Raw genomic sequence first — 24261 nt, forward strand, 5'->3', positions numbered from 1 at the left:
TAATGACATGGCAGAAATTGAGTGGAAATTAATACAATTACATCAGGGGAAAAATATTACACGTGAATGATCAGACTCCTCCATAAAAGTACCAAAATGCCTGCAAACTCCTCTGATTGCCATTTCTTCTACACATCTTTACATTATTAATCCGCAGCTTCCAAAGAGTGAGCAAATGTATTTACCTGCACTGTAGTAGCGGTCCAGCTTCTCCCAGAGGGGTTCATCTTCCCGCTGGAGATTTGACAGCTTCAGAGGTTCATAGATGGAGCCTGAAGAAGAATATACATATTAAACACAAACACTTGCAAACACAGTCCTTCAATAGCATTCCCAAAACTGATGTTCTTTAGAGGTTTAAGTTTAGCAACAGTTTCAGAATACATTTATTTTTTGTTGGATGTTTCCAGTTAAAAAAGAAGACTAAAATTGTAGGCTTGCGGTTGTATGTATCCATCAAACTAAAGCTGATGTTTACATTGATCTATACAGTAATATAGATTTCATCTCAATTCAATTCAAGTTTATTTCTATAGCCAAAAATAACAACAACAGTTGTTTCAAAGGACTTTTTAATATAAGATAAAGACCCTACAGTATTCTGGAGAAAACCCCGACAATCAAACAACATCCTATAAGTGGCATTTTGCGATGGTGGGAAGGAAAAACTCCATTTTAACAGGAAGAGACTTCTGACAGCCATTAATTTATGCAGAAATTAAAAAGGTAGAGACCGAATTATGAAATAACGCCAAAATCCCCATGTCTTTTTCCATGTTACGGCACAATGGACAAAAAGTGTTTTTGCAAACATTGTGATATCACAGTAAAGCTGACCTTTGAACTTTTGGATAGAATAAAGAAGTGTTGACATTTTCTATCTGACTGTAAGAATTAGCACATAATGTCTTGAGGCATATCTTGAGTGGTCAAAGTGAGTTTGACCTTTGGCCACCAAACTCTGTTTATCTTTAGAGAGATTATGACTTGTCATATCTATTGGACAAACCTTTGTATGTACACAAAGACAACCTGAATGGATAATGCTCTGGCCACGGCTTTTGTCAGCTTGGGACACAAGAACAGGCAGCAGACAAAACACAGAAACAATACACACATGCTATCAGTACATTCTGTTTTTCACTGCAACACATCTGTGCTGAGACTCACAAAAGTCTCAGCACACAAAATGATATTCAAGCCCTGAGCTAAACATTCAGAAAGTAGCTGCGACTCGTGAGCAGACATTTTCCTCTGAACTGAGAGAGAGTAGCAGTTTGAGGGAAGCCCCAATTTGTTAGACTTTCTCCATTTTCAGACACTTTTCACTTTGCTGAGATTTGCATTTTAATAGGTTTGACCTTGGGTCAGTACCACAGGTACTGAAAAATTCACATTCTTACTGAAATTAGCATAATTTCCATCAGCATAAAAGTTGCTGGGGACAAAGCCAATCCATCTCTTTTTAAAGATAACACTTTAAACAGGCATGGAGGAAGTACAATGTTCCAATTTTAATTTCTAACATGAGATCAGACAAATGTAAGCTGTCACTGTTTGCTTGGTTTTAAACAATCCCCTGACTAACTTCAGTGACTTCATTAATACTGTAAATTCATTTTGTGCCATATCAGGATCTTTCATGCTTACTGTGGAGGAGCAATATAATTCTTCTGAGTTTAATCCACATAAGCCACACTGTATCAACAGTGTGAAATTACAGAAGATTATGGGTAATACTCTACTTTGCACGTCAGAATTCCCAACAGTCCAAGCATGAGATGGTTTTCTTTTCTTGTAAACACGGAAAAAAATGTTCTGACCTGAACTTTTCTGGGTTGCTGTTTGAAGGAATAGGATGATCACATTCACAACATATGTTTTCCTGTAATCGTGAAATAAGTATATGGTCTAGAGTCCAGATATCGTCACCTATGTCCCCTTCAGCTGTTTCCCTCAGATCTGCTGTCACTACTTACCGAGTCTGTAAACTGTCCGGTGGAGCTTGGTAATCGCAGCCGAACCGGCCATTCTCAAAAGGTGAATTTAAGGCCAAGCGACTCTCAGCTAAATCACAAATCTACAGCAATTCACAGTAAATGAGTTAGTAGCAGAGAGTTACAATTTTAGACATGCATGAATCAACAACGAATTACATCCTGGGATGACGACAATAATCAAGAACATGCAAGAAATTACAATCCATTGTATTTCTTTAGAAATGAGTGATGAAGAGTAGAGTTATAATGAAAGATGACAATACATGGTTTAAATGACTACATCACTATATTAGGACATAATTTGACTAATTACTGCACTTTATTCTTCATAACATAAATGGTATGCTTTCAGAATGCTGCGTTATTAGGCTACACTGGGATACACCTCTTGTTAAATCATAATTTCACACCAAGATCTCTTTTAAAGTAGATGGTTATCAGCAGTTCTTAAAATGGTTGGCTTCTTACAGCTGGCGACAGTTAAGAGTTTAGGTAACGTTTGTGCAATATCCGACACATTCCCCCAGCGCAAGAGTAGCATAATGTGTCAGCTTTCACAGGCCCGCACAGTCCTTCAGGAACACAGTTTAACACAGTAATATACAGCAGCACAGTTTTACTATGGGCGAGATCTCACAGCGACCTGATGAGAAGCTCTTAAAATAGCTCTTGAGTGCTTCACATTTACACCTCTGACCTTTCATGCTTCTACCAACAGTGCAGTAGACACATTAAAACGGGCAGAACAGAGGCACTACGTACAGAGGCACTGCAAGCACAACAGAAAAAGCGGGCGTGTCACAATGCAGAAGATCATGCAAAGTTATGTCAGACCTGATCGCTTTGATCGGGCTTTAAATTCCAAGAGCTTCCACCCGACATCTGCTAAGCTCGCCATGTTTATGAAAATGTTAAAATAGCTACAAAGCTAAGGTGTATCCGGTAGCTTCTTTCAAAATAAAACGCGAATCGGGCTTCTCAGCATAGGGTAAGAAATCATAAGGCTAAATTCTGCCGTGGCTTACCGGTAAATAAAGCCCGAGTGTTTCCACAAATTATCTTCTGCGTGTTAAGATATTGAATTTATTTTTATTAACGCACTCATTTCGATAGTTAATATGTGTCTCATATTTATTAAGAACACAATTTCTTTCCGTTTCCGGTTTGTTTCTAAGTAACTCTCAGTGACTTGATAGCTGTGAAATAGCTCGGGGAGCACGACACTGACGTAAATAAGGAAATTCTAATGTCATATTATTTATCTTTATTTCTAAACGTTACTTGCAGCTTTTCCCACTAGAAATAAAAAAGCACGACATATGCTTAACGCCGTTAAATGTTATGTGTAATTACTTAAAAAGCAGCTACCATTTCCTTCTGCTGTAAAGCAGTGCGCCGTATTACAGTCAGTGTTGTTGTTGGGAGCTACACTGACAGGAAGATGATTTGGACGCTTAAATTAATTACTTTAGCGTTTTTGTTACTTTTGGGGGGACAGTATAACACATTTGCTCTTCAAGATGTAACGGCCGACCTTTTCGGTCCCGGGAATTATGGGACGGTGGCAGCTTTCGGAGATTTTAATTCGGATAAACAGACAGACATCTTCACGATCAAAGAACGTAGGTTTACTCATCCACACTTCACACAGCAAACAGTCAGTAAGGCTTCTTATTAACAGTTTGCACAAATTATGTATATTGAGTTAAAACATTAAATGTAATCAATTTAATATAAAATGTAATTTGACATGTATTAATGTATATAAAATGCGTTTTTACCTACACATTGAGCTACAATGTAGCTTTGGTTTGCTTCTTTATTTTTAAAACCGAAGTTTAAACGTCTCATAGCAGCCAGAGGGGGGGAAGTCCACCTCTGGACGACAATTAGCCTGGTCTTGCTGTATTTTTATTAAATGCACCTGTGTTTTCTCTGCAATGACATTTCAGAATGACTTGTGAAAAATATATACTTAAATAAAAAGTAAGTAAACTTAAATTTTTTAAACGTCTTTATATTGTCTTCTTTTTGTTTCAGAGACTGATTTGGTCATATTCTTGGCTGACTCCAAACCACCTTACTTCAAGCCCAAAGTTCAAGCCAAAAACATTTTGGGAAAGTATGCATATGTGTTTGTTATTTCACTCCATTAGCTTTATTATGGCACTGGTCTTAATTTATGATTGTAAGTATGTTCAGTGCTGACAAACTGAACTTACTCGCATTTCAGCATTATGTTTACTCAGTACTTTTCTTGCTGTTTCAGAAACATCACCAGCGTGGTTCCCGGAGATTATGATGGAGACTCTCAGATGGATGTCCTTCTCACAGCTAAGAATGGCCAGGAAACAGAAGTTTTCATCTTTTGGGGGCACAACCAGACATTAGGTACAGCTCTAATAGTGATTTATTTACAAATGCTGCCCTGCCGTCACAGGAAAAAGCCATACCCTGGACAAGTCGCGAGTCTCTCCCAGGACTAACACATAGAGATCGACAACCATCAATGCTTGCTGAAATGGAAACTCAAAAACCGTTTCTACTCTCTGATGATACTTTAATTTTTTTTAAATTGCATTTGTAAACAATGGTTGGTAGAGAGAACAGAAAGTCTTGGCCTCTCTATCCACTTGTTACAACAGAAGCAAAACATTGTCAAGATTATGCATTTGCTCAGATTTGTCATTGGTGATACTAAACTTTGTATCCACACATATTAATTTCCCCACAGATTTTACTGCTTATATTACAAGTTGATGGAGGCATATTATTGCAATGCAGTAATTCTTAGTGAATCAATCATTGCTGCAACACATGATGTAACATAAATCACAAAATGTGTACATTGCCCGCCAAACTTTCCATTTGCTGTTTTAGAGTTGGTATTGCAGTAATTTACAGTGAAGAAAGCATAGATGTTTCACTTTTAGGACCTTTTGGAGGGTCACTGCCACAATATCATGACTCACTGGGAAACCGTAATTTAAAAGACACATTGTTAATTTTATTAGCAACTGCTGTCCTTTTTTCTTTTATAGGCTATCACCATTCAGTCCAAAACAATAAACATTAACTAGATCAATAAAAATGATACCTCATTTTCCACATGTTACCAACTTTTGCTTAATATACAATGCCAGTAGAAGCTCATCACCTGATTATTCAGATTTGTTTCTTTTTTATGTGTATATTTTCTGTTTAGGGATTCCTTTTTTATTGAACTACAGGCAGAATATATATACAAGAAAAACCATTGCATAATGAATATTTCAAGCTTTAGCTATTTTTAGCAATTTGTAGCTGTTGACTTCAGTTAAGCAAAACCACTGATTTCTGTTCTGTGTTCTTGTCAAACCATTAATACTCAAGGCCTTTTTACCTTCTTCATTTTGTATAGATATTGGAGGGGGGATTAAGCTGAATCACACCTTTAGTGATCAACCTCTTGTCATGGAGTAAGTATCAGTGTAAATTTACATGAATTGCTTTGAATTTTAAATAATTTGCTTGATTTCGATTTTTGGCTCCATTTGTGCATTTTTAGTCAAACTTGGTTTTTACAGAGTTTTTTTTGTCTTAGTTTTCAATAATAAATCTTATCTAACTTTTCCAATATATTAGCAACCATTACCTCATGTTTTACCTCCCTCATCATTGAAGTCCTTCAAAATGACTACTTTGGTGATCTCCGTCTCTCCTGAAGTCTTGTTTTCATTAAAAGAAAAACAATCTTTTCAGTTTTAATGGGGACATGATTCCAGATGTTTTTGGAGTCATCAGCTCTTCCTCCAGTGTAGTCTGCTATCTCACCAAAAGGTAATGGAAAAGTTTCCAAACTAAGAGTTTTCTATCTTTATTTCTAGTGCTGTTACACCTGAAGTTCAATTCTGTGGTGTGTCTAAATTCTTTGGTTGTTTTATAACTTTGGCTTCTCTTAGGACTGAAGTGTGCAGCAAAGCACTGAGTTTAACTGGCGCCATGCGTATGCCTCACTCCAATGCTTTCATTGACCTCAACAAGGACTTCACTGCTGGTAAGTCTGATGTTTAAGCATTGCCTAAGCATGAATAACAACTGTAAAATGCTTTGGTGTTCTTAGTACAACTTATGTTGTCAATTGTATCAAGTCTTTCAGCTTTGCATGTTTTCAAAACTGTCACAACCTTGTACAAAGGTTACATTGACTTAAGGGAAATTATCAGAGAAACTTCGATCATAAATGACTGCATATTGCAAAAGTGCCTATGATACTTTACTGATGTATCATGCACATAAATTTAAAAAAACTAAAATTAAACTAAATGAGTATTATTTTATTCCTTTTTTGGTCATCTTTGGCTTCATGTTGGGACTTTTCTTTTGTTTCTGTAGTGGAATAATATTTCCTGCATAACGATATAGAAATGTTTTCCCTCAATTTATGATTTGTGATCTCCCGGCATAATTCACCATCACTGCAAATGCATTGCTTTGTTTAACTGCACAAATTTCTTACCCCTAATCACCTCCTGATTTGCCCAAAATATACCCAAATCATTTGTTGTTTCAAATCGTTCAGCAGGTCGATAAAGTGAGCTTACACTGTACAGTAAGGTGCTACAAGGATCTCATTTTCTATAATTTTGAGACATTTTGTGTCACTGCATGTTTGCACTACGGGTGTTTGATAACCTTGAACGTGGAATTGAGTACAGCTACTAAGAGGAAAAAAAGGTGGAAAAAAATCCAGGAGGAACCTTTCCAATGCTGTAGCTGGCACATGTGTGAGGTTGGGAGTTCACAGAAACTCCCCACTAATCAAGCCTTTTAGACATTGTTTCCATTGTGACCCAAGGGAGGATGGAATAGGTTTCCACCACCACTGATTGCAGCAGTTTAACCAAGCCCTTTGGGCATAGGTTCATGGCACACTAAGACGTGGCCTGGAATTGGTAGGTTTTTTTTCTCCCATAAAAACAACTCTAGAAAACCTCCTACAGGGCCTGGTTCCTACAGCCAGAACATACAAGACCCCAAGCGTGAATAATGTTTACATAAAGCCTGGCTTTGAAAACACTGCCTATGGTCACCTCACTCTAAAAGTGCAGTGTTGCCTTCCACTTAACCTTCTTGCTAGCATATTGCTCCATTTCTGTTGACCTATGATCAGTTTCAGCTGAGACCTAAATCTCTTCAACACTGTTTTGTTTTGTGGCTCATTCCTCTGCTGGTCTCCTTGTACTGTTTTGGTGTAAAGGTTGATACCTGTTATCACCTATTTTAAAGCATGACTTCTGAGACTGAGTCTTTTATAGTCTTTTATTTAGTAAAGCTTATGAATTGATTGAAAAGTAAGCATTCCCCCCCACCCTGCCACCCAAAAAAAGAAAAATCTGGATCCTTTTGCTGTTAAAATGTATCATTTGTTAGTTTTTACTTATTTATAGTGACTTTGTCCATAATGCCATTTTTTTCTATTTATTTGTATCAGTCAGTGCAGCACGGAGACCCTGCCTACTGTAAACCACAGTAATCACTGTCTTCTTACAGCTGCAAACATAACCTTTTGGTGTTTGGAGACATAAAATCCATATAATCTCCTGAATAAATTTAGTGTTTATAAAAAAAAAAAAAAAGAACTGGTGCATTTTTCTCCAAAAATCTCCATACGATGCAGATGTGGTGTAGCTGAATTGTTTCATAAAGTTCATTCTGCAAAGATGTATTTTTTATTTTATTCTTTTTCTAGAGAGAACTTGAGGAACTGGGAAAAAAAGACCAAAATATATTTAATGCCACAAGTTCAGCTTGACTAGGGGAAAATGGAACAGTCATTTTCTTCACCAGTGAATGGAGAAATCACCTCATTCTTGTTTTACAGCATCTCACTCCTGTCCTTCTGCCCACTAAGTGTAGCGCTGTCACTTATACTTATGGGAGGATTTTTGTTTTTCCTCTGGAAGCTAATCCTTGTGTTTAAGGTAATCAGAAAGGATTTAGTCATGTCATACTCACTGCAGGTATCTTTTTGAGCTATGAGGTTTTTCCCAAGGCTGTCACAATTTAACCAGAGAAGATTTTAATTCATATTTAATCTGTTTAGGGATTAGGAGAAAGTCAATAAATTTCCCCTTTTTGTTGCAGAATTGAAAAAAAAAATCTTTGTTTTTTGGGGGTTGTTTTAATACAAATTAGAATGTGTTTCTTTATCAAGTGTGCTGCAGCCTGTCTGTCAGAGTGATGGCCTACACGTCAGCCTGTCTTTTACTTTTTTTTTAGGTTCTCTGCTTTAGGTAGTCATATCTTGCAGTGCATATGTGCAATCACAGAAAACACACAAGGACAGTGATCATTATAGTAAATTCTTATGACTTGTCAAGTACATTCAACTACAATCACTTGCTGTGGTGAATGCAAGGAAACAGCTTAGAGAGAAGAACCTGTGGGGGGTGGGGACACTTGCTGTACATCTGGTCGATGTCAGACTCTTTGGCTGCTGCTATCTGTGGGGGCATGCAGATGGAGGAAGAGAGAGGAGAGAAAAGTAGGCAGGAAGTGATGGAGTGATAAAGCTGAGCCGGAAAGGATGGATGGTTTGAAATAAAAGGATGCCTGGAAAGATAAAGGGCAGAGGAAGGGTGGGAGGAGGGGTGAGCAACGCAGTGGGTGAGTCTTGAGAATGGCTCAGCTCGCTGTCTGCTGCGACCACCTGCTCCTCTAAGCGGTACCGGCTGGAGTATAACAGTGCGGCTTAAGCAGGGAGAGAATGAGTTTTGAAGACAATCTGGATCCTGTTAGTTAGCCAGTTTAAAATAAATTTGTCTTTAAAGTGACATTGATGCTTTTACGTATTCATATTCTATTATGATATTAATATGTTTGTCATAATTCATTATTTATAGTCAAGCACCTTAGGCAGTTACTGTAGCCTCAAGTCTTTTTGCGCCTATATATATACATCATCATCATCATTATTTATATACACCTATTTCTGGGAAGTTTAGGCTCCATCAGGTGGGTTGGGGAGCATTGATGTGCAGCCATTTTCAGATCTGTCCAGAGATGTTCACTTAGGTTAAATTTGGGCTCTGGCTGGGCCACTCAAGGACATTCAGAGTGGTCCCAAAGCCATCTCTTTATGAACTTCGCTGTGTGCTTAGTGTCACTGTTCTGTTGGAAGATAAACCTTTTGCCTTGGTTTGAGATACAGGCTCTCTAGAGCTCTCTGGAACTGATCTCACAGTTCTTACTGCTGAAAAATGCCCCCACACATAATGCTACCACCACCATGCTTTACTGTAGGTATGGCATTGCCCAAGTGACGACTGTTGCTTAGTTTCCTCCAGACAAGACGCTTGGCATCTGTTTTGATAAACCTAGCGACTGTACCTTATGTGGTTGCCGATATTTGGTGAGCTGATAGAAAAATTGCATTTTGAATTACTTGCCACAAAAAAAACCATTATTCCCTTTATACTCGCTCCTCTTTGGTAATGCTAGTTTGATGCTAAAGTACCAAGACCATGCCTTATGAACATCTGCTACAGATTATGCAGAAATTATAAATTGCACTGGATGCACAAGTAGCATTGTCTTTTATGCATCATTGTTCGCTTTATTTGGCGAACAGTGCTAAGAAATAAAAACTTCCCTCAAATTTGTGGAAACCCAAAATAACAAATTCAATTTGGAAATGTAAGAAGTAGAAGATACAGATATTTGTATAAAAATGTAGAGAGTGAAAATAAAAAGTTGTCAGAAAAATAAATGCTCAAGTAAAGTACAGACACCTAAGTAGTTATACTTTGTTACTTCCCACTTCTGCTCAGCACACTCTTTGTAGGTAAAATGGAAGAACAAAGAATTCATGAAGCCTAAAATAAACTCCAGGTTGCAGTTTTTTTTTCATATACTGTAGCTCAGTTAAAGCACCTGTCTTTACTTAAGCTACTAATAGCAGCATATCAACATGTCAATCAACATGTCAAGCAGATGATTGAAAGATGTGGGTTTTTTTTGTTTTTTAAAGGTAACAGACATTGATTATATTACATTATATTACTGTATTTCGCAATAAATCTAACTAAGAAACCCCAATAAACTGGTCACCCAGTATATTTACTCTGTTTTTAACTTTGTGTCAGCGCTGCTGTTTAAAGGATGCTTTCTTCAGCATCTTATTTTACAGTGAGGTATTTTGTTAGTGTCGTTCAAGGAGGATTGAGGCTGTTGCAGGGCTGTGTCATGACCCCAATCTAAGTCCAGTGTCCCTGTAAACAGCACTATAGTAGTGTATTGGGTGACCTCCCTACATTAGCACTGCCAGCAAAGGGCTGGGGGAAGTCAGAAATAGTTACTTGGGCAGTGTCAAGGCCTCATTTAGCTTGCTTATTGGGCACTTCAGCCAACCAACCTGGTGGTGACACATTGCAAATGGCTCATCATCTCTTTTGTTGCCATCATCCTCCCCCAGCCTCTGTCTCTAACTGCAACAGGCTACTATTTGTTAGCACTTAAAAGGGGTGATGCCACAAAACAAAAGTACAGTATATTTCTCTGTTTTATTTTTTGAATGACAAAAGAAAGCCTGTCATTAAGCACTTCATTGTAGGTGTAGATGTTCTCTTCTGATTACTTGTCACCACAGTGACACCTAATTAACAGGTAAACCGCTCTTACAGGACAGCCAGGAGGTCCAGCTTTAGAAAATAGACAGCCAATGTGAGCAGGTGCTTCAGTGGTCATCAAAGCTTCCGTAGTCATCATAGCAAAAATGGCTACAGGAGATGTCCTTATCTTTTGAATGATGTTCTGTGGGAGTATTCACACTCATAAGATCTGTCTCCCGTAGAGGATCACAGTAACCTCCAGGGGCCACATCACTTCATTTCAAAAAGAGCACCGCCTGGAAGGAAGTATCAGGAGCATGATAAGAACTTGTCTGAGGGAAAGGTAGTAATTGCAAGGTAATTTTAGATGCCATTTTAGGGGAAAAACATGCACAAAGACGGCAATACCAGCATAAGGCTCCATTGCTAGGCAACGGACATGGTAATGCTCTGTGCAGCATCCAATTAAACTACCTCTGTGTTGAAGTGGCTTGTTGATTGTGTGACTAATAATGTGGTGGTGGGGGGAGAGAACAGATTTGCCACCTAACAAGAGTGGCCAAGAAGAAGAATTGATTATACAGGGATTAAGTTTACATTTGGTGAGGCATTTTTAATAGCCATTTTAGAATCAGGACACTTGCACAGAGAAAGCAAGAGAGAGACATTCACTAAGTGAGGAAGGATATTACAGAAATTTTAAGCTTTAACAACCAACCAATGCAACATGTTATTGCTGCTGTGTCTTTTTGTTATGTGAAAAGTATTTTTTTCCCAGTATATTTCCCTGTTTTATCAAATAGTTTCCGAGAAGGAATATTTCAGACGTGAAAACCTAAAAGAATGAGTGATAGTCATGTTAAGGTATTTCTTAAATATGGGATAAAGTATTCCTTATTTTTATGGGTAGCACAGTGATGTGGTGATTAGCACTTACCTCACAACAAGAATCTTCTGAGTTTGAATCCCCTGGCTGGCTGGACTCCTTCTGTGTGTAGTTTTGTGTTGTCCTTCTACTCCTGCTTCCTCCCAGGGTCCAGAGACATTCACCTTGGGTTAATTGGTGATTCTAAGTTGGCCGTAGGTGTTAATAGTTGTCTCTTTCTCTGTGTTAGCCAGTAGAAGCCTGTCCAGAGTGTATCCCACCTCTCACCTTGTGACAGCTGGAATAGGCTCAACCCCCAACCTTAACCCTAATTTTAAAGAAATTGGAAGAAAATGACAGGATGGATCCCTTCTTTATTTTTCTGTACACTGAAGGTCATGCATTTTGGAGAATACCTGTGCCCAAAGTGCATTTAGTATGAAGGGATTTGAAATTCTCATAGGTGTCTTACAAACGAAAAGATCAACGTCACTGATATTCATCTAAGCTTAACTAAACAGATAGTTTAACTTTACAGACCCAAAAAAGAGACCACAAAAACTGTTGGCGGGTCTGGTTTGTGGGAGTACTATGTCTGCCATATTTGCAGTAACTTGATAAACTGAGAATAAATGCCCAGTCTTTTTGAATAGTTGTGTTGTAAATTGAAGTGTGGTAGTGGTGTGTTGTGGCATTCACGTCCATGACCGTAGCCTGTGAATATACATTACCTCTTTTATATATATTATATATTGCAAACTTTAGAAGAAAAGTAAAATATTGAAGAAAGTATCTAAGAATAATTCTTACTGACCTCCAAGATCCATTTTTTAACCTTTAGAAAATTGACATTTTTGTCTTTTGGAGAAACGTGTTAGCTATTATTGGATGAGTACCCATGACATTTGCTGCATATATCCATTTTAGCCAGAGCATGAATCTTAATAAATTTGGGGATCCTTTGATGTGTCTTTCAGCACCACCAGTTGCTTAAATATTCCGATATTCCAGTATTAGTCATTTGAACTCTAGATGGAAATTTTTTGTATAATATGACAGATAACCTACTTAACTCTTTAGGTACAGAGTGATTCACTCAGATTGTCAGTGGGAAGAAATGTGAATCACTTGATTTTCCCAAATCCCTAGTGAAATACTTTGCTGACCAATTAACATATGAATGAAGTTCCCAGCATGAAACACGTTGATTCTTTGTTTCTTTAATTGAACAGGAGCTGTGGACATGCATATTTTGCAGTGTCACTGATAGGCAGTATTGCTTTCATTAGTGTGGAATGCTAAATGGCCGACGAAAAGAGGGGCATTTTTGTACTTGCTTTCAAAGAACACTCTTTAAAGCATGTATTGGGTGACCGATTGTTTGACGATGTGTATGAAAGGTCCCAGGTTGGATTTCAGCCGTGGAAGGTTGTTGAGATTTAAAAAAAAAAAAAAAAAAAAAAATTTTCACGTTTTAACCAAATTCACAAACATGGTTGGTTTTGACAAGTCCTGCCAACCTTGTTTGTGACACTTTAGGTTTGCATATTTTGTGTGTGTTTATCAATCTTAATATGTAATGTGCCCCTTGCAAATGTTATTGCTTAACCTGGAATAGACACACCCAACAGTGTATTTATTGCAAGTACACTGCTCATTGCTCTTAATGTTGGGACACTCCACTGATGTACTGTATGCACACACACACACACACACACACACACACACACACACACACACACACACACACACACACACTTGGTTCCACTCTGTGTAATGAGCTTTTATAGCTTGTTGCACATACTCACAGACAGATACACATTTAGCATAAAAAATGTTGTGAACAAAATAGGATTGAAAGTCTGTGTGAAAGTCCCCATAGCTACTGCACCTACGTTGTTCCCTGTAATGGTTTTAGGAGATTATTTTTTCTGGGAATAGCGTGGCTCCATTCTGCGTTTGTGTGTTTTGCCATGTTTGTGAATGAGGCATTTTGATGGATCGGGGTCAGAGTCACACAGTGTGGAGTAGGCCTACATATTGGCTTAGAGACGGATTTATTCAGCAGAGCTTTATACTTTGTTCCTGGCCCGGATTTTGCATTTTATCTGGGCGTGTGTGGGGTAGTTTTGTAAGGGAAGGTTGTGGATGTATACTGTGAATATCAGAACTAGCATCATGATGTTGAGACAGTTTATTGATGGTCCTGTATGTGTGAGAGTTGGTGCATGTACTTGCGTAGGAGCTGAGAATTGTGTGTAAGTAACGGTATACATTTGTATGGATGCTTGTAGTGTGTGTACTTGTGTAAAACCTGTGCAGCTGCTTTGACGTTGATTGACGGCATTCATTCTTTATTAAAAGTGTTTTGACTAATTTACCAAGTCAGCCATGTTGCAGCCTCTGGGGAAAAACACTGATAGAGAAGAGCATCTTTGAAGCAGCTCTTTCAACCCTCTTGGTCTGTTTCAGACATTTTAATAGAGAGGAAAAAGTTACTGTCATTTTTCACTGCATTAACAAGTGAAGTGTAGGTGATATAGTAGCAGTGCAAATGTTTTTTTTAAAGGTTTGCGTCTGCTCTATCTTTCAACGCTATAGTAAATCGTCTTTGTGGGCTTTGGGCAAGTTTGGAAAAGCTCGTTTCACAGTCCACTGGTTTCTTGCTAGCAGAGAGACAGGGCCACATATCAGTGAAGGTGGCCAGAGAATATTTGCCACCAAACTTGCACACTACCCACTGCCCTGCACCTCTTAAAGGGACACTCTGACATTGCAAGATTGTAAAGTTTTTCCAATGTGAAGGGACATTACATTCACCATCACACTGGATTCAAACTGTTTGGTTCTTTTAATTTCAGAATCATCTTAAATATTTTAGGATTATTTTTAGTTTACTGTGATTGGTGCCCTGTAAGTTGGTTTTTTTGTGTGTGAATTCCTTGATATGATATTCTTTAGAGCCAGAATTCTTGAGCAGACACCTCAGTGTGCTATAACTGTGAAGGGCTAAAGGTGAGCAAGTGTCAGGCATCCGTTTCCTTAGGATGACCTTTTTGATCTCACATAATCAAATAGATGGCAGATGTCTGCAACTATGTTGTTTTTCATAAGCATACATACTCTGCATAAAATACAGACCATTATTCTGTAATGCACAATCACAGACATAACATCCTGTCTATTTGCAACCACTCACTATATGCACTCATTCATATTCTGTGCATCTGTTGTTTGTCAGGTGTGTTTACACTGGGAACATTTTTACATTTTCTCCTTGTTTTTTTACTTCTTTTTTTTTTTTTTTTATTAAATTGAAAGCTCTTCACTACAAATATAAAACTTAGCTCGAAGAGTAAAGAAATTTGTGTCTGGTCGATTATTTCTTTGTTGTAAAAGTGCTTCTTGGCATTAAATCTTATATCATTGGAAAGTTTGTTTATTTTTCCTTAAATGTTTCCACAGCATAGTTGAGTATGTGGGTTGTGCCCATGAAAAACTTGTCAAATCGTCTATGCCAATGCTAAATAGCCTATTCTGCTAAAGGCTCTTGTTTTTAGTTTGTGGTACCCCGAGTGTTGACAAGCAGGTGCCTGATTGGCAGCTGATTAGCATTATTCAGCGAGGAGTCCAGATTTGGCCTATGGCAGTTAGATCGCACTGATACGGTAATAGCTTTTGGTGGAGGCAGTGTGATGGTGAGGGGCGGCTTCTCCCTCCATCATAAAACAAGGCTTATCATCATTGGAGGCAATCTCAACGCCGAGTGCTATCAAGATGAGATTCTGCAACCAGTGGCAATCCTATATCTCCACAGTCTGGTACTGAATGCTGTCCTCCAAGAATATAACACTTGCCCCCTCATTATCAGAGACTACCTCCAGAGTTTGGGAGTGGAGAGGATGGAATTGCCTACTTGCAATTCTGATCTCAACCTCACTGAAACTGGTAGCATCAGCTGGGGGGTGCTGTTTGTGTCAGAGTGACCAACACAGCCGCACTGGCTGTACAAGGGGGGTGCCAGGGTATTAAGACCCCTGTTTATTAATGAATACATTCTTAAATTGCCGATATTGCAAAAATTGTTTCTTCAGACTTCAATCATCCAATCCAATAAACGACGCCAAACAATAAGTTTATATTCACAAGTAAAAATATTTAAAGGCTGCTGAAGTATTACAGATGAGAAATTACCAAATGATTACAAGTGGTGGACAAACAATTTTATAAAGAAAAAAAGGAAAAACAAAAAGAGGAAAAAAAATCCTCATTGACAAGAACTGTGGATATCAGAGTTGGTGCCAAGATGCAAATCTTTCACAGGGCTGGTCAGGAAAAGTATAAAAGATTTGGGGGAACAGAAGATTATCAGTGTGGTGCCAGTTAGTGCGTTAGTTAGTACAATTTTCTTCTTCCAGCATTGAAACAGGCACCAGTTATTAGCCTTTTGGGCTCAAATGTCAACATATTTTCAGACCAACCTTGTCTCCTTGCGTCTCTGCTCCCTCCTCGCTGTAAGTGAGTGAGGTAAAGTATCTGTTTCACTGGTGACAGCTGTGACATTTCCTTCAGAATGCCAAAAGCTCTCTCTCTGTCCAGCTGAGCTGTGGATCAGTCCGAGGGTTAAAGACAGAAGGAACAGATCGATGCAAACAAACACAGAGGGCCTGACTGATAGGCTGCAGAATGGCTTATAGCAGGCCTGTAGACAAATATATCCGAAATACACAAAAACAAGAAAGTGCACATATGTACACTCTGCATTTATCCTCTGTTTTATCCTCATTTTACTTCATTACTGTCAATATAATCCAAACTCTGTCATGCACACACATGGACCCACACACTATAATTAAAGACCCATGAAGTGGACATTTGTCCTCTAGCCTCCATAAATAAAACAATGTGATCAGTTGGAAATGATAGCCTTCCTTGAGCCTATCTTCATGGCAACCCTGATAGGATAAACCCTTATACACAGCTGTGCATCTTCACATGTGTGTCTGTGCTCCTGCGTTCATATTTGACAGCCAATGGGGGGATGAGAGTCACAGCTTGTTTGCTGAGTAACTGGCTAACAAATAACCTGCTTAGGGGCAGCAGGACAAGAAGGAAACCAAGGACTGGCACTTTCTCTCTCTCACTATTACTTTCATACTGTGTCTCTGTTTCTCTTTTGCTGCCATTCTCAAGGTTTTACTGACCCTTTATCCTATTTTGACTGCACTGCCTTTTTACTTTAGTCATATATAATTGTAGCACTAAAAACATTTATATAACCCAAATGGCTTGAAGTGTTGTGGTGGTGAGTGATGTGACAGCACACGTGCAGAAAAACACTCAGCACATCAGACACTAATGCAGCATTCGTGTTGCTGGCTGTCAGATCCACTCTGCACTGCAGCCTGGATAAACTGCAGCTACTGCTGCTGCAAGCCTTTTACAGGTATAAGCAGGGGGCTGTTATTTTGCTGTTGTTGGCCTCAAATTACCCTTGAAGACTAAAGAAAGCTTACACAGAACCTATATATTGAAGTGTGAAAGGTGTTTGTTTATATGTATTAATTTATTTCTTATATTGTAATTAGTCTCCATTTTTATTTATTTATTTATTGATGTACGTATTTATTTAAATCCTAAGTTTAAGTAATAAATGGCATTGACTTGCTCTATTTGAATGGACAGTAAAATAATTACTGTTAGTTTGTAGCTCCTCAAAATTGATTTTTACAACACAGGCAGCGTGGTGGCTTAGTGGTTAGTATTGATGCCTCACAGACAGAGAGACTTGGTTTAAAGTCTCCTCTGTGGAGATTCTCCCTGTGACCACTCAGGTTTTCTCCAGGCATCCCTGCCATTGGAAAAATAAGCCAGGTAATACAGCAACCTTGAGCATTTTTAAAATAGATTTTCTTATTTTTAAGAGTCATACTTCTTTGTTAAATAAAGCTCAAACAAATTAAGTGAATTTTTTGCTGCCTTTAATATTTTAGGCTAGTATGTCAGTTGTTGAAGTTGGACCTACTTAAAAAAAGAACAGTATTGTTTCTGACTTTACCTATTACAGTATCAGTTGCTGAAAACATTCGATGGCTGTCATGAAAAAGAAGTCAGAGCATACAGCCTTAGAAATCAGTCCACAGGAAGTGTCCAATTTAACCACTTTCCACTGCCGATAGCAGCTGCAATGGTCTCTAAAATTGAGAATTGGACTTGGAAATGTCTGCTGGTAGTGTATATATGTGTATGTATGGATGGATGGATGGATGGATGGATGGATGGATGGAAAAAGACAAAGTATATACGAATCAAGAAGTCTGGGTTCTAAAACCTTTGAGTATATCAAGAGTGGACGGAGTGACTGTATTATGTTATCTTATACTATGTACAAAAGTTGATTCTGTTCATCTGGACGTAGCGTTTTCAAAAACTCTATGTACAAGGCATACTATGTAAATCTTGTACACAGTGACCCAACTTTACTTGTCAATCAGTGCACGCACAAAAACCCACCCATAAAAGTGCACTAGCCTTTTAACAAGCTGCTAATTGTGAACTTGCAAGCACAAAGAGTCACAAGCAAATGAATGCGTTTTTTTTGTTTTTGTTTTTCTTTTTTTTAAGTATGTGGTTTCCACGGTGCTGAAAGACAAAGAGACCTGCAGATGTGTTCAGAGTATTCCAGTGTAGTGTGTGTGTGTGTGTGTATTTGTATGTTAATACTGTGGCAGACATGAAAGTAATACAACTGGTGTTAACAGGGCAATTAGCTTCAGCTCTATATATAGACTTCGCTTTTGCACCATTAAATGGAAGTTTACTGGTGCTTGTATTGCACTTTTCTAGTCTTACTAACCACTCAAAGCTAAATTCACACTACACTTTATTCACTTCACATTAAACACTTGCATATAACATCCACTCCTATGGCCACTTTAATTTCACAAATTTTCCTAGCATGCATGTCTTTGAATTTAATTTTCTTCATGAAATGTGGGATGAAACGAGAGGCTCTTTCCACTATATTTTGATAGTGCTGCACTACTGGACCATCCAAGGTCCTTTTTATAATTGTGTCTGGATATTTTTAGAGGCCAGGTTAATGCCTACAGATCGTTTTTTTTTATTGCATGGAAAAGCAACTGTTATTTCAGTAAAAGCATAGCACAGAAGATTTTTTTTTTTTTTTTTTTTTTACTGATTCAGTTCCATAAGATATCACACTAAGCCATAATAGCTAGACAGCATCCAGTACCAGGGCCTTTTAATTAGTTTAAGCTCTCCCCAAAAAAATAAAAAAAGCGGGGTTGGCAGTACGGGGTGGGGGGATGGGGGGGGGGGGGCTGTTTGGTCCTCAAGACAGTAGAATGGGCGCTAAGTGATGGTCTGCCGACAGGTTCCACTCTTGCCCTTTAAATGCAGGTGGTGTTTGTCGTTCACTTTTGGGGCAGGAGAATTTTTTTTTTTTTTTTGCCATTTTTTGCTTCACTCTGGAACATGAATTATTAGGAGAATGCAGGGAATGGCAGTACAGGACTAGCTCTATAGAGAGAGTGTTGAGAGACTGCTGTGATAAGGCATTTTAGCCCTTAACAGTTTGCTTAATCATTTACAACTGGGTTTCCCCTTTGGCCAGAAATTTTGCCTTTTGATGTGCTCATTCATTTATACAAACCAGTTAATGTTTCAGCTTACTGTTCTTGGGAGTCATAACACCTTTTGATCCGCGGCAATGATGCTACCCTGTAGTAGCGCAGATAAAAGACTTTGTGTGTGCAGAGAGAAAAAGATAGAGCGAAGGTGATAGTGAGACAAAGCAATAGATAGTATAGGCCCCTGCCTGTAGCTGTCTATTCTCCTCAATGTCAGAGTTCTCCTTCTCTGCGAGAGGCTTAGCACCCACCTAGCATCACCCTATCTGTTTATACAGAGGCTAATAGGAAGCCTGGTCTTTATCCCCACACTGCAGCTCAACATAATGGAATAAAAAGACATAATGCTGCTCGAGTCAAACAGTCAGTAGAGGCCTTTAAATTGCTTCCAATCCCCTTAACAAATCTGATGGAGAGGCTATGAATAACTCAAGGGCTTCTCTTCTCTTCTCTTCTCTTCTCTTCTCTTCTCAGATTAGCCGTACTTAACCAGCAACGGAACTTACTTTTACTCTTACTTTTATTAATTAGGATATGTCTTCTTGTGCTTACCTTCCAGTTTGGAGATCTTAATTTAAATCACACTTGCTGCAAACAGTTTCTTCAGAAATGTACATTTTCTCTATGAATGAATACAGACCAGATAGAATATAGTCCAGTCTCCAGATGACTTGTTCAAGCGACATCAGTTTGATAGAGACCACCCTTGGAGTTTCTTCTTTTATGCTCTCTTTCTCCTGCGTCATGTAAATCGACTGAAACAATCCAATGAAATGTGGTTACAAGAATGTCTAAAATATTCAGCTCTGATGTTTTCATCTTCATTGTCAGGGTTTATTAAGCAAGAAGCACTCAGTACTAACAAGGGGAAAAGGTTTATATGATATTGAAGTTTAAAAAAGTAAAGTAATATTACAATACATTTGAACTTTTTCTACATGAAAGATGCAGCCTAGTTTGAATTTAGAGCAGGAGGTGTGCTATAAATTAGTAAAAGCAGGTTACAGTGGTGAGTCAAATCAGAGCCTGAGATGTACGACTTGTCTAAGCCAGAGAATCATTATCTCTACTGTTGTCATGAAAAAGCGGTGAAACAAATGGTCCGGACTGGACTGGAATAAATCCCTGCTTTGAGAGGAAATTTTGAGGAAGAGAATATATTTATAAAAGAAATTCCACTAATATGCATCCCCACCATTTTGCTAAGTATAGTTTGCGACCCAACTCACTTTTGGTGAAAATATATTAATGATGTGGCAAAAAATCACATCATAGAAGGTAAAAATTCATCAGCTGGTAGGTTGGGGTTTTGATGTTTTAGGTGAAAAACTATATATGTTCTGTTTTTTCCTTCTTCTCTTTAAATGGAACCAAAACATAACAGCCACTGTTTTTTGGTTATTTACTTTCCATTACTTCTCTAGAACCTCTTGGTAAATGGATTGACTGGCACTTATAAAGTGCTTTTCTGCTCTTACTGAATACTGAAAGTGCTTTTTACTACAAAGTCACTTTCAACCATTTGAACACACTTGTGCAGCAATTTGTTGTTTGCCTATAAGCTATCATGCACACATTCATATGCCAATAGATACATCAGAGGAGTCCACAGTCTTGCGTGAGGAACTGGGGCAGCCTGGGATGAGCTACAGCAACAGCCACTTGAACTAGTCATGTGGTAATACATAAAATTAGGATCAAAATTGTACGTCAAGCTTCAGATCCTAAATGCAGAAAAGAATAACTTCCAGAGAGGAAGAGTAAAAATCTTTTTCTCCAAGTACCCTAAACAAAAAAAAGACAGTTACTAACTCTTATGTGATTGAGGATATTGTAAATCCACATGAGGCACATTGCATGTTTTGTTGCCAGCATGTGTTAAACAGCAAACACCTGTCCTAAGCAGTTCAAATCATCTATGTAGTAATAGGAACTGCATCAGCCATCCAGCCTTTGTGCTACATGCTGTTATTTGTCCCAAAAATAACAGCTCAAAGACGTACAATACCCACACAGCCTCAGCATTGTGCAACATGGTGTTGTGTGCCACAGTTTACCATGCTGGTTGTTCTGTGGTACTTGAGCTGTTTTGCTTGTTGTTTTAAAAACCATGTTATTAGCAAGAGACACTTGCAATTATTCTGTTAGTGTGAAAGGCCCAGCTGATTGTAGATGATTGGCTGGATCACAAACTGATGACAAAGAAATTCACAGATGCACGCTCAGATATTTAAATAATGTGCTGAAATCAGCCATGCGGTGTGGGGGTGGGTGTGCATGTGTTTATGCAGGCTGCTCATCATGTACCCACTCATATGGGTATGACGTGCATGCCTTTTGCAGTGCCATTTCTAGGGAAGGAACAATTTAACAACACTGAAAAGCCTGAAAGAGAAAGCAGAGTAACATGGAAGAAATGGTGAAGTTACTGAAGATGGAAAGCATCTTTTGCAAATTAAAGGACTAGCTTGCTTTTGCTCTGTACTAATTAATTAAGTAAACATCTTTTTCAGATGCATCTCAAGCACAGGATGGCCTTACCATTTGGTATCAGTTTCTTTCTGTTTTGCTTTGTCTCCCTCTGCCCAGTGTTTTTGATGCCTTGTATATCCATCGCGTCAGCTATCACAGTTAGCATGTCTTTAATTATCCGACAACATGACATACCAGTTAGAGCTCTGAATCCCTATTGTTGTTACGCAATCCCACCCTCCTACACACAAACACATTTATATACCTCAATTATGCATCTTTCCCAAGTGGTGGAGGATGACAGCTCCATTAGCCTATGCTTTAATTGAGTGTATGTGCTCATACTGCAAGGAGCTAGATAATGTTGTTGAAGTTGGATTTGGTGCCTCTAGTTTGTTAAATGTGACTCAGCAAATAAAATGAGCTAAAGGATGAAGTGATGTAGCAGTCGGTATTTCCAGCCTCAGACGCATGATTAGTTTCTTTTGTATTTGTTTGTTTTTGTCTATAGTTGTATGGGATGAAAAGAATAGAGCATTATGCACAATAAAGTCCTAAAAAACAGTTACCCTCAGTATAGAAAACATAGCAAAACATAAGAGAAGACAAATCAACTGTAATTGAGAAAAGAAGGAAAAAACAGGGAGAATACTTTTGTACAGAACGTGGTAAATTGTACTGGGTATTTGAGAACAAAGAAAACTGAGTAAGATTACGTCTTCTAACATCTATCTGATGAAGAAGATTGTGTTTACAGATTATATGGTTAGTTTATGCACTGATCAAAAGAGGTTCTGCCTGGGGATTCAGCGATATAATAGTGCAGGTCACACCGACATACACCTCACTACAATTTAAACTCAACATGCAGAAACATTTGCTAATCACTTTGTTTGTATAGTCCTAATATTAAGCAGAAGGCTACACATTCCTTATAGCTGAGGCATTACTGATGGCTTACAAGTACACAGCAGCTGTCCTGATTTTCTTTTTCTACTGGGCCGTGGATTGATGGGATTCTCTGGCTTTGATGGATGTACTGGTCACCACCAAATGCACAGGACTGACAGGATTACTGGTGGCTTGTCGTGATACTGGGACAACCACAGTGCCCGTGAACTCCCAGTCAATGTTTCAATGTTTTGTGTCATCTTCATTGAGAACATCTGCCTGTCATAGCATTGCTTGACGTTGAAAAAATTTGAAAATGTAAAAAATTTCATCCAGCTGTTTAATCTCTACTTCAAACATGGGTGGCTTGAATTTGGTGCTGAGCAGGAGCCCACCCCCCAACAAGAGATTGGTGATCAGATAACTAATGCTTATTCCTAAAAGACTATCAAACAGTCCATAAAGCCGGCTGCTTCAGTGATTTCTTTGTATCATTAAACTGGTGTCACGCTGATTTACCATTGCTATCATACAACACTGTCAAATTCACAGTGGGCATTTTCTAAAATTAAAAAGATTAAATTAAAGCAGCAGAACCAACGACATCCTTATTTGATCCATACTTTTTTTGTCATTTTTGGTCCTTACACTAGTATTACATTTAAACTGCCTTGCTTGTTTTCTTTCGTTTCTTTTTCCTTCACACGTTCTAGCCCTACTAACGTTGCTAAAATGAAGCTAAAAAGATTTTCGGCAAGTCTTTCTCATATTGAATATAGGAAGGAAAACAGATTTTTATGTTAAAACAATGGAGTAGACTTGACCTATTGAGTCATATCCCTTTTGATCCCTGCTGTCTGTCCAAAGATTCTGCATTTTGGAAAACTGACAAGACTTTCCTCAGTTTTTAATAATTTAACTGTTTATATTCTAGCAAAAAATGACTGGGTTAATTCAATGGGATGGTGTTTTGGTTTAAAATTTATGAACCTTTTTAAACTGATATATAAATTCTTACTCATACATACTTTACTGCATACATGTTATCCTTCGCTAAAGTAGTTTGGACTCATGGTCATCATTAAGGTATCAGAGGTATCAAAGGAAATGATAAATGATCAAGGGCAGTAAATACATACTTCTTGTTTAACTTAAATTATCAAAAGGAATGCTTTTATAGGCAGTGGTTTAAATTTTCAATATGACTGAAAAAGTATCCAGTGAACTAGAAAAGAATGATAAAGATATGCTTTGAAAAAACATTATTTCAGAACAAAATTAAATTGTGATAAGTGGTCAAAACATGAAATACCATACCCGGAGGAATTTCCCATAGGATCCACTCTTCTGTTCTGTTCTGTTTTTTGTTTATGTTCCTCTTTTTTGTTGGAGTCCTCTTTATATCTTTATATTAAAGACCCTTAGAAGCCCAGTTATAAGTCCCTGTAACAGCAAAACTATGTTAAAGTGAGTGATGGTGGCAGCACTTATGTTTCTATTGCTATTTGGAGCTCTTCTCTCTGGAGAATTTGTGGAATACTTTATTGCAAAGAAAGTGAGTTAGAGAAGGGGGAACAGAGAAGTACAATACTTTTAAAAAGATCATTTTAAAGGAATCACATTGCGATTACAATATTGCATAGTTTACAAACCAGAACTTTGTTTTCAGTCTGTCTGTATTCCCCTTGACAGACTGTGAAACTGCTTTCCTTCTTAGGACAGATCTGAGAACAGAGCCACCTGTAGTGTAGTGTCCAGGGAGGAAACAGAGTGAAGTTTCAAGAGTGCTC

At 38.2% G+C, this 24261-nt stretch overlaps 2 protein-coding genes across 5 annotated transcripts in view; one reads left to right on the forward strand and one right to left on the reverse strand.

The window, feature by feature from the left end:
• The window catches only part of phkb (phosphorylase kinase, beta), a 107429-nt gene extending 104512 nt beyond the window's left edge, over positions 1 to 2917 (reverse strand). For 2 of the 3 annotated variants that reach the window (XM_082523267.1, XM_082523268.1), the window contains exons 1-2: positions 2835 to 2903; positions 186 to 272 (exon numbers count right to left, since the gene is read on the reverse strand). In XM_082523267.1, coding sequence (XP_082379393.1) covers positions 186 to 272; positions 2835 to 2898 — 151 coding nt within the window. In that variant the 5' untranslated portion in view covers positions 2899 to 2903. Of the gene's footprint in view, positions 1 to 185; positions 273 to 1979; positions 2081 to 2834 lie in introns of all 3 variants that reach the window. The other variant, XM_082523269.1, reaches the window with a different exon arrangement.
• A 288-nt stretch (positions 2918 to 3205) lies between these two features.
• Positions 3206 to 24261, forward strand: part of itfg1 (integrin alpha FG-GAP repeat containing 1) — a 155388-nt gene continuing 134332 nt past the window's right edge. For both annotated transcript variants that reach the window (XM_082526686.1, XM_082526687.1), the window contains exons 1-6: positions 3206 to 3622; positions 4041 to 4122; positions 4270 to 4391; positions 5401 to 5458; positions 5742 to 5819; positions 5942 to 6036. In XM_082526686.1, coding sequence (XP_082382812.1) covers positions 3442 to 3622; positions 4041 to 4122; positions 4270 to 4391; positions 5401 to 5458; positions 5742 to 5819; positions 5942 to 6036 — 616 coding nt within the window. In that variant the 5' untranslated portion in view covers positions 3206 to 3441. The remainder of the gene's footprint in view (positions 3623 to 4040; positions 4123 to 4269; positions 4392 to 5400; positions 5459 to 5741; positions 5820 to 5941; positions 6037 to 24261) is intronic.

Source organism: Aulonocara stuartgranti (genome assembly GCF_965226115.1).
Source record: "Aulonocara stuartgranti genome assembly, chromosome: 1".
NCBI lineage: Eukaryota > Metazoa > Chordata > Actinopteri > Cichliformes > Cichlidae > Aulonocara > Aulonocara stuartgranti.